The sequence below is a fragment of the Miscanthus floridulus genome, chromosome 3, assembly GCF_019320115.1.
Source record: "Miscanthus floridulus cultivar M001 chromosome 3, ASM1932011v1, whole genome shotgun sequence".
NCBI classification, from domain to species: Eukaryota; Viridiplantae; Streptophyta; class Magnoliopsida; order Poales; family Poaceae; genus Miscanthus; species Miscanthus floridulus.
In genome coordinates, this window is record NC_089582.1 from 123,700,452 (window position 1) to 123,711,494 (window position 11,043).

Below are 11,043 nucleotides of genomic sequence, written 5' to 3' on the forward strand. Positions count from 1 at the left end.
AACTCTAGCTGCTGCGGGAGAGAGGAGACATGGCGTGCTGGAGGATAGGGTTGGAGGTACAGACGACTTTTTTTTACATAGTGCTCGAACTTTAGCCTCTGATAGGACGACGACTTTTTTTACATAGTGCTCAACTTTAGCCTCTGATAGGACGAGTGAGCTAACAACTAGTTTGAGCTTTGGCTATACTTTAACCCATCCATTAGTCCTCCTGTTTAGATCTTTAAGGACTAAAGTTTAGCAACTAGCTGTTAGCCCAAAGGATCCAAACAAGACCCTAGTCAATAACTTCACATGTATGGTATTAGAGAAAATGCCCTTCCCCTTAAGCAACCGTTCATTCAGGAATCATCGAGTCTTTCAACGTGAAGAACCCGCTGACAACTCATCACCAAATATACCAACCCACTGTAGTGTAGTACCTTTTCAAATAACAGTTTTTTTTTTCAATTTAAAATGTTAAAAATAATTCAGCGACTATGTATTTTTTTTCATTTCTTTAGAAGATTACAACTTTTGTGGGAAGGAAGTTGACCGCATTCTAAAAGTAAGGCGGAAAGCCAGAGGTCAGCTAATCATAGAGCCCTTCTTCGTGCCATATGTCGACCAAAAAATCGACCATCTCCTACAAGGGTTCTGCAAGTCAGATGCTGATAACATAAATGACCAATAGCAGGAAAGCTTGAACTCAAGGATCTTACAGATAGTGGGATTCGCTGTGGAAAACGCTCACTTGTCGACAAGAGATCATCATATGTTGTGGACCAACTGCGATGTAAAAGGCATAGTGGAGTTGAGAATGGAAGCTAACAGATGTCTAACAAATATAGCTCGCAGCGTACCATGAATCAAGAAGCTATCTAACTATCATGAAACAATAAAGCTTTCTTCATTGTGAACTAACATCACTTATTTGCTGGAAGCTCCTGACGGCTTGTTAGTGCATCAGGCGCTCAACATAAGGACTATCTAGGTTATTAAGGGTAATGCAGAAATTTAATAAATAATTAGAAATTTCCCAGGATCTTTAAACTAGCTAGTTTACCAAACACCTAGCCAAGGCAATGAGACTAGTTCTCTATAGATTCTTAAATTCCATATATCGTGTTCCACAGAAAACTATGATTCAGGCAAATGAAAGGACAGGAACCTTATCACTGGCTCTCGAGGGGACTTTCTTGGAACTTCTACCTGATGTCCAACCCACTGTCTTCTCATCTCAGCCCATGCTTCAGCAGCTGCAGAACCAAAGTTTATAATTGGTTACAAATGACTCTCTGGCATCAAATCCTATTCATTCATCCATATCCCCCACAAAATGGTACTATATGACTAGTCTATTAGCTATAACATATGTGTTATTGTCTGAATAACTGACCACAGAAGTTCATGCTAACAAAAAGCTTTCCCTTGCAAATAGTAAGAGAGAAAGAAACAATGTTCTGTAAACTGACTTTAACATGACACCAGTACTGATTACTGAATGAGCCCCTTTACCAATGTGATTTTCTTTATCATTCCAAGAACAAGCCTATATGTACAGTTCTTGTTCAAAACAATAAAAAAAATTGGGTACAACTTTGGTGTTGGTACAAGCACAATTAACTGCATATCAAAGATGCTATAAAATCTAATGGATGAAACAACTACAATCATATTTACCTTACAATCAAACTACCATTCTCAATCTACTTATGTTGTAAGCATCCAATCACAGATATAACTCATTAAATACAACAACTCAAGATACCATGATTTCAATATGAGATCATACCATGGTTGATAAATGATGTATCTACCCCGTTTTCCATTGACGTTTTAGAATCGTTGACTATCGAGTTGGGAATAGACGAGATATTCCCCTCAAGAGAAACTGATATGCTAACATTCTTCTCCATTGCTTCTAGACCCGATTGCCATCGTCTTCTGTTTCCAGTAGATGAATCCTGGGATTTCTTTCTTAAGGGTCGTTTCAGTTTAGAATCTGGAAGTGACTGAGATCTGCTTAAATTACCAATACAGCCACTGCTCTGCATAAATTAAACATCAGATATGCTTGAGGAGGGAATCGCTCAAAAGTTGGAACTCAAGCGCTTCATATATTAATTATATTTGTATGGCAAAAATAATATTTGAGGTGTCATGAGATGATAACAAATCTATCTTTTTTGGCACCTACCCCATATAAGCTCAAAGAGAATGTCATGCAAACACTGCAGCCATTAAGTGTGCTAACTGAACTGTTTAAAAGAGTGAGACGGTTTGTCTTTTCATGCTTCAGATATCCATTGCGGCAGCCATGTGTTTCTGAAAAGAGAGAGTCTGTTAGTCATATGGTAGCCAAACATTGCAAAGGAGCATGACCTCAATCGTCAGTGGCTGCAAGAATGTATACTTCATTGTTTTAGCAAACCATAAAGAGAGAATCAAAGACGCAATCAGCCAGGCATTTTACAGGTCTTTTATGCAGTTCTCCTACATCCACTAAAAGTAAATTGTATCATCTAGAATGTATAATTCCTGTCCAGTTTACTCTGTCTTATACTGTCCATTCAATAACATAGCATTGGCCACTGTCATGCGTTACTTGAATCGAACCCTTCGATTCCTCCAATTTGATTAGCTTCACGGTCCCGCTCCCGTCCATCCTCCTCTATCCCTTCTCCAAATCTAGCAGCAGGATTATAGAACTTATACTACCAAAACATGCGGCTCACAAAGATAACCACAGCAACCACGGGCATCGCTCTTCGCCTCAGAATCGCACCAGGATTTCCAACAAATAAACCCGCCCCCGGATCAGGTATACCGATACATAGTGGCCGCGACCCAGTAGGAACTCGCCCGACCAAGCAATTGCAGAAACAAATTAGACTAGAAATGCATATTCTAGGTGCAGGGTACCTCACCTCAGGATGAATCCGGAACTGGAAGAGAAGCCAAATCGCTTTTGCTCGCCCACCCCTTTTCCTTCCTCGGTTGCTCCGCTTTTGGTAGGCGACAGAGAGGAATCACGCGGGCGAGAAGGGTCGGCTGGTCGCATCTGGCCGCCACCACCACCGGAAGGACGAAATGATGGAAGGAATGTGATGTGGTTACTCCGTACTCCGTAGGTCGGAGCGTTGGCCCTTCAGTGGACCGCGTCCACGGACCTAACTCCACCGACCAGATCAGGATGGCGCCGGGTGCGTGGACCAGGCGTACGTAGGCCCGCGATGGGGGGCGCACGGTGGGAGCGGGATGGAGACAGGGAGAAAGGCACGCCGCCCGCGGCGCAAACGGAAAAGAAAGTTTGACCTACTGTCTCCCAATGCACCTCCATTGTTTTTTTGTCTTCCATCCACGAGAATGCAGAGAAGGCGAGCCGCAGAGGCAAAGCAGCAACTGCGGCGCCGCCCGCCGGCAGGCACTGGCGCACTGCGCAGGGCCACTGGTCGCCAGCAGCCCGGCCACCCGGCGGAGCTGCTGCACAGCCCGCGCTGGGTGACGGAGAGTCGGGAACGGGCGGACCGGCGCTCAGCCGCTCAGGGCCTTTTCGACTGCGGGAAATATTTGCCGTCGCTGTGTTTTTTTCCTGTAAAATTTCATTGCTGTGAGACTCCTGGTCTCCCTCAGCTGGAATGCGTCGGGATCAGAACGAACGGAAATGGGCCGGCAGCATCAGCTTCTCGGCAGACTCAGGGAGCTCAGCTCCTGGATGGTTAAACAGGCCAGTGTTTGGGCTTTCTGTTTAGTTGGACCGTTAAACGCGAAGTACTTAAAAAAATAATAGACCTACGTAATTTCAAGGTAGTTAAAACGAAGAGTGGTTCTTATTGAAGCTAACCTTTGTAGAAGGGACTAGAATATATACAAAACTTGCTGCTTTTATAGTTGCAACGAAACAATTCAGAAGCTGTTCGGCTAGCATTAGATTCGCACTGCAGCAGCCGGAAACACTGTAGCAGCTGATTTTTTTTTTTGTGGAAAAAACACTTCTCCAGCTGGAAAAAAAAACTAGCCAGCCAACCGAATGTGGGCAGCCGAAGGAAGCCATCAATTCTGCTGTCTGTATGCTAAGTTTCTTTGGCATGTCGTCCAAGTTAATTTTAAAATTACATGACCAAACAATATGCTAGACATGTTTGACCAGTGGAATTTGCATAGTGGCAACAATGTTAGGAGCGAGAGCGGTACTGTGCTTGACAACTTCATCAACAAAAGAAAAGAAAAAAAAAGAAAGGTAATGAAATTACGGCCCGTATTGTAGCTGCTTCCAGAAAGAAAACCTTATGTACAGGTATTATTCGGGGAGAGGGAGGTCCCGGGTGGCAAACTGGCAATACCTCCGGTTTTATGCATTGTTGCAACTAGGAGAGGACCAAAAGGATGTTGCATGCAGATCGCCCGAGCCAACGAACATGCAAATTTCTACCTAATGTTTTGTTCCGATGTTATCGGATTTACTTTAATCCATATGTGTTAGGGTGAAATTTAGTTTAAATTCCACTCTAATTTACCCTAACACATGTGGATTGATACGAATCTGAGTATATCCAAACAGGACCTCATATAGTCAAATGGATGGAATTTCTTTCATAAAATTGGTCAATAATGCCGAACCACTTGAAGTTTGAGTTGTATTCTGTTAGCGTTTGTTATTTGCCTGATGCATCTTCGATTGAAGATGCAAAGCGATACTTTTCCGTCAAAGTTAAAAAGAGACATTTTTAGCTCACAGTTCTTATTTTGGTGAGGAACCAAAACAATAAGAATAGAAGTTTTCTTACATGCCACTTATGTTCTAGTTTTGTCTTAAGTCATCTAAAGTTTGATCAAGTTTATACAAAATAATTATTGTTGGATTCCTATTTTGTGTCATAAATATATATAATTTTCTCTATAAATTTAGAGAAAACTTGACTGAGGACAAAACAAAAACATAAGTTTTTTTTATAACCGGTGGAGTATGAGGCCTCGACAGTTATTAACTGTTAGCATAGTTTTGCTGGGAGATAGCGTCATGTATTAACAGTCGGAGGGAGTACCTCATTGTATCGAGATGCTTCTCGTAAACCCGCCAATTGCATGTCATCGTATCCTTGAAAAAACACATCGAGGACACCGATCCTCTTGGCCTTCAATCCTTGGATCCTCAGGAACTGCGTGAATCCCCCGTGCGGGATGTACTTGGACGCTGCTCCGGTGGCTTCAGCATCAAGCTCGTCATAGCCGACAATGACGTCCAACACATGGACGGCATCACGTATCTGCGCGACACATCGGTCTGCGATGACAAACACGGGTCAATGACCATTATTATTTAGTACAAATTACTGTACTAGATATGTACAGATCTTGGAGTTTAACATTTCGAACTGTGTTGGTGTCCAAAGCAAAATAGTAATAAACACGTTTGAGTTTAATATAACCGGTGGGTATTTTCTGTTTCTCACGTACCCAATAGTGTCTTGAAGAGGAGTGATGGGGATGACACCGGACCGGCTAGTCAACCCAACAGTCGGTTTGATGCCAACCACAGAGTTGAGCGACGATGGGCACAGGATGGAGCCGTCGGTCTCGGACCCCAGTGTCACCGCTGCCATGTTGGCTGCCGCGGCAACGCCAGGCCCAGCGCTGGACCCGCATGGCGTCACGGACAGAACATATGGATTCTGTAATTTCACGCATAGCAGTATCAGATTTGCTATACCAATCGAAGTTTTGAAGTAGTATTAACAATACCAGCGTCTGGCCGCCGCGGGCGCTCCAGCCGGAGTCGACGGGGCGGTAGTTGGACCACTCGGAGGGGTTGCCCTTGCCGAGGATCACGGCGCCGGCGCGGCGGAGGCGGGTCACCACGCCGGCGTCTCGCCTGACCACGGAGCCGAGCAGCGCCAGGGAGCCGGCCGTGGTGTTGAGCCTGTCGCGCGTGGCGATGTTGTCCTTGAGCAGGACGGGGACGCCGTGCAGGCCAACGGCGCAGCGGCCGCCGGAGGCCGAGCGCTCCGCGTCGGCGCGCGCCGCCTGCGCTAGCGCGTCCGGGTTAACCTCGATGACGGCGTGGAGCAGCGGGTTGAGGCGGGCGATCTGGTCCAGGTAGAACCGGACGAGCACCGTCGATGTGAGGCTGCCGTTCTTGAAGCCCTGGTGGATGGCGTCCACGGTGGCCTCCTCGAACTCGAACTGCTTGCCGCTGGAGCTGCTGCTGCCGGCAGCGGACGCCAGGGCCACCATGCCCAGGACGGTTGCGACGACCTGGAGACGCAGGTCAACTATTGCTAGCTAGCTACTGGCTAGGACTGTCGTCCGGCCGATCTGCTAGTGCTAACTTTAGCGCAGTGTGTGGTGTGCACACTGCTTGTCTAGGTGCTCATCTTGTTCCACGACCGTTGGCTCTCAGGTTGTGTTTAGTTTATGAAATGAAAATTTTTAATGTCACATCGGATGTTTCGGGAATGTCGGAAGGGGTTTTTGATACTAATAAAAAAAACTAATTACATAGCTCGTCTGAAAACTGCGAGACGAATTTATTAAGTCTAATTAATCCGTCATTAGCGAATGTTAGTTACTGTAGCATTTATGGCTAATCATTGACTAATTAGTCTTAAAACATTCGTCTCGCGATTTCCAACCAAACTATGCAATTAGTTTGTTTTTTTTTTGTCTATATTTAATACTCCATGCATGTGCCGCAAAATTCGATACGATAGTTTGTGGTGAAATTTTTTTGAAACTAAACCTGGGCTTAATTTGTTTATTTTTACTTTACGCTCCATTTTCACATGCTTGATGAGTGTCAGACCACAAGTAGTGTAGGACCACTTCGAGGTTGCAGTGTCCCGGCTCCCGAGAGAGATGCCAAAGGTTTTGTATAAAGCAAAATACATTGGCGATCTATAAAGTTATTTAGAGGTGTCACTTAGCTCTAACCTTTCATTATATATATTTCTTTATTTCTGGGTACCATAACTCCTACCAGGTGTCCGTAGTAGTCCAAATAGGTGCAAACCCTGGCCCGCTATCCTAGCTGGCATGCAAACAGGGATCCCCGTTGGATCCTTGGCCTTTTTAGTCCAACAGGTGTGCCTCGGTGGCAATGGCGACCTACTGCAGAAGGCGATGGAGGCAAGAGAAGGTGTGGGAGTCTGCCTCGGCGGTCAAAGCTGCCCCCAACGTTGCGGCAGAGGATCACCCCCCCTGCCCCGCCCCGCCCTGCCTAAGTACAGTCAGTTCACCAAACACTAGCTTTTGTACTTGAGTTCATCGAAGGAATACTTTGCACTTCCAGTTTGGGGGTTAGATTGCATGAAGGTACGGTTTTTATGGCCTAGGGTTAGCGTATTGGGGCGGAATCGGCGGGATTTAGGGTATTTGATTCGGTGGTTGGGGTTTTATAGTAGTGGCATTGTTAGGTTTTAAGGATTTTGCTAGTTTAATAAGTGCAACTCAATTTTTAGAGTATGCGCTGATGTTGTGTTGTCGGTGATAGTGGGGATGAGTTTTGGTGGTTTTTTGTGGGATTTGGGCACCTAAAGAGTTGCATTGATGGGAAGATTACTGGGTTTCATCATTGTAATGTGGACACATGGTCACCATTGTGGCTCGATGACTTCATTGAGCAACTTGCATACCTGAAGACATGCCTAGTCAAGATGTATTGGCTACTACTAGGGAAGGACCTAGTTGATGGATTGAGAATAATTGCTAGTGCTGCACACACTAATGTTATGCGCTCAATTGCAGATACGGTGAAGAACGTGGCCATGAGGACATTGTTGCTTGTGGAATCTCGGATCATGTTGTTGCCAACCCTCAAGCAGAGACGCATAAGGTGATTGACCCTGTGAAGGTCCAACATGTAGAGAGGAAAGAAGGTGACGAAAACAAATTACTCTAGCCTCGTTCGGGTGGTATGATATTTGGCTTGTTCGGCTTCTTTTTTTCAACCGAAACAGTATTTTTCTCTCACAACATTTCAGCCAGAACAATGTTTTTTAGCCAGTTTTAGCCAAGTTTCAGACCAATGAACGGGGCCACTAGTGTCTCAATTCCTCCATGATATCACAAATTGTTTTTGCATTGCCCTCCTTTTTATATTGGCATGTCGCTCTAAGCTACTCGTAAGTCGTTCTAGTCTTTTTTATACATAAAAAACTAGAATAACTTGTAATTTCAAATTGAGAAAGTATTAATCATTTAGTCCAGCAATTTTACACTAATCTAGTTATGCTTGCATGCATACATAAAACTCGGCGACCTCCTTTGATTTACTATTGATTTTCATAGTACTCACGTGTTGTTTCCCAGCAATGTAAAAGATCATATTTTTGGATCATCTTCTCTAAAGGTGTGTTTAGTTCGTGAAATAAAAATTTTTGATGTCACATCGGATATTTTGGGATGTCGGAAGGGGTTTTCAGATATTAATAAAAAAACTAATTACATAGCTCGCCTGGAAACTGTGAGACGAATTTATTAAGCCTAACTAATCCATCATTAGCGCATGATAGTTACTGTAGCACTTATGGCTAATCATGGACCAATTAGTCTTAAAACATTCATCTCGCGATTTTTTCAACTAAACTGTGCAATTAGTTTTTTTCGTCTATATTTAATACTCCATGCATGTGCCACAAGATTCGATGTGATAGTTTGGGGTGAAAATTTTTAGGAACTAAACCAGACCTAAATATGCAACGCAGCACAATTCCTACTAAGTGGATTGTCAGTTATCCTAATCAAACCAAGTCTGCTAAAATAGTAATTTCAATAAGCTTGACCTAATTAAATTTTAATATAGTTTAATTTAGAACAACGGAAAATCCACTATGTTTCAAGTCAGCCACAATGTGAATAAGGTAAAAGAATCAAAACAATTCTGATAGGTGGCATTTTCGTAGACAAGGTTGTGGTAAGCTTTATTTGTGAGAAAATGGAATAGTTGGCAAAAAATTGCTGGGCCTATTCGGTTGAACTAGTTGCAGCCGCCACCTCACTAACACTGTAGTATGTAGCAGTTGTAGCAAATCAGCGACAAGACAGGCTACAGGAATACCGACGGACCTTTGGCATACCCTGAAGGGTCATGAGCGAAATATCAATGTATGGTTTAGCCCTTGTTTAGTTCGCGAAATTTGGATTTTGGGGCTACTGTAGCACCTTCATTTTTATTTGGTAAATAGTGTCCAAACATTGACTAATTAGGCTTAAAACGTTCGTCTCGCAATTTCCCACCAAACTGTACAATTAGTTTTTCTTTTCGTCTACATTTAATGCTCCATGTACGAGCCGCAAACATTCGATGTGACAGGTACTGTAGCAACTTTTTGGATTTTAGGATGAAACTAAACAAGGGCTTAAATGCAATACGAATGCAGCTTTTCACAGTGAGACGAAGGCCCTGTTTAGGTCCCTTCCAAAACACCAATTTTTTTAAGATTTTTTGTCACATCGAATACGAAAACACATGCATGAAGCATTAAATATAAATAAAAAATAAAACTAATTACACAGTTTAGACGAAATCCACGAGACGAATCTTTTAAGCCTAATTAGACTATGATTGGACACTAATTGCCAAATAACAACGAAAACGCTACAGTGCTCATTTTGCCAAATTTTTTGGATCTAAACTGGGCCGAAGAAGGGAGCTACAGGAGTAGTGCTTCGCGACGAGTCCGTGGTATTAACACCTCATACCCATCCTCATCGAAAAAATCTAATACATCAAAATCCTCATCCAGTTGCGGGTGGTGAATTTTTCCTAGACCCATATCCGATAGGGTAAACTAGACCCAGCGGGTCACCCATACCTGTAGCAGAATCGTCCGAAATAACACATCTTCGGAGGCGTTCGTCTTCCACTAGACACAAAGCACCCCAAAAACAAGCTATATTGGACGGTTCCGTCGAGCACACCCCAAGGGAGAACTCGAATAATCCATATTTTTCCTCCACGATCTAATAATGAGAACGAGTTTACAAAACTTAGTCCATTTCATACAACAATAATTCTCATAAATACATTATTACAATACCAAGTTCAGAGTATAGAATTTAAACAATAGAATTAAAATAAACATCTAACGATAAGGTACAAGTATCCGTCTGTGCCCACTAGAAGAATCCTCCACATAACAGCTACTCCTCAAGCTGCACCTGCAACAGAGATAAATAAACCCTGAGTATATAATGTACTCGCAAGACTTACCCGACTAGTGAGAATAATTTTATGACTCCAAAGGATATGATAAGCTTTATGGTTTGCTGGGTTTTTTTTTTGCGAAAAGCAACACTAGTAGTGAATCCTTATGTAGATGTTTTATTAGCAGTCATGATTAGTTTATTAGTTAACCATTCTATGTAAGCACATGTTCTACTCTCAAGCAAGAGTTGAGCAATCAAATTCATTTCACCATCTTTTATCTTCCAGTTATTACTATTGTGCTAGATCATAGACAAATCGTACTGTATCACACGGCGATTCACGAATTAATGTAGCTCAGCTGGGTATCCTGAAACACACGTCCCGCTTGTACCCTAGGCACAAGCAGGACCAACCCACCACTCTCCTATCAAGGGGTTCAGGTCCCCGTCCAAACATGGACTCCAAGCCCCCACACCTGAGTCCCAGACTTAGTGTGGTGCTTAGACCTTCCCCATCATCGTCTCCAATCAGTCAGTCAGGAAAGAGCCGGAACCCACGACAAGAGAGCAATGAGCCTTTCTGCTCCCATAAGCAAGTATGTGCTTAGGATAATAAGTCTGTGACCTGACTAGAATCCAATGCAACGGCTTTTCCTTAACCGACATGGACAGGGAAAACAGCGTAACCAAGCTATGCCCCGTTCGCCGCGGGACACAACCTCTTACACCCACCAATACTCGTACCATATCCCTGCTTGTTTTTTATTTCCTTTCACCATTTTATTATGAGAGTAATATTAATAATCACCTATTGCGAGTAACGGTAGGTTACTCACGCTACCAAAAAACCTAAGCATAGCAGTTACGCGTCCTAAGCTAGTAGGACTCATAGGTAGATATATCTATGCATGTAGT

General features: G+C 43.4%; 1 protein-coding gene and 1 pseudogene across 2 annotated transcripts; both read right to left on the bottom strand.

Moving 5' to 3' along the window:
* Positions 1-414: 414 nt before the first annotated feature.
* LOC136542308 (uncharacterized) lies at positions 415-3,064 on the bottom strand. Of its 2 annotated transcripts, XM_066534680.1 has the most exons (6): positions 2,910-3,064; positions 2,180-2,307; positions 1,775-2,030; positions 1,151-1,238; positions 702-768; positions 415-625 (listed from the first exon to the last, which is right to left on the bottom strand). In XM_066534680.1, the coding sequence occupies exons 2-6, from the start codon at positions 2,204-2,206 to the stop codon at positions 572-574; spliced, it is 492 nt and encodes a 163-aa protein (XP_066390777.1). In that variant the 5' UTR covers positions 2,207-2,307; positions 2,910-3,064; the 3' UTR covers positions 415-571. The 2 variants fall into 2 exon arrangements, with proteins under 2 accessions (XP_066390777.1, XP_066390778.1); XM_066534681.1 differs by lacking the exon at positions 2,910-3,064 and having other exon boundaries at positions 1,775-2,025.
* A 65-nt stretch (positions 3,065-3,129) lies between these two features.
* LOC136542307 (probable amidase At4g34880) lies at positions 3,130-6,386 on the bottom strand (annotated as a pseudogene).
* Between the last annotated feature and the right edge of the window lie 4,657 nt (positions 6,387-11,043).

Bases quoted from the DNA above. Each gene is read 5' to 3' on its own strand.
- LOC136542308 (XM_066534680.1), bottom strand. From the start codon at position 2,206: ATGACATTCTCTTTGAGCTTATATGGG. The intron at 2,031-2,179 runs GTAGGTGCCAAA...TAATTTATGCAG, and splicing joins TCTCTTTGAGCTTATATGGG to AGCAGTGGCTGTATTGGTAA. The intron at 626-701 runs GTAAGATCCTTG...GAACCCTTGTAG, and splicing joins CACAGCGAATCCCACTATCT to GAGATGGTCGATTTTTTGGT.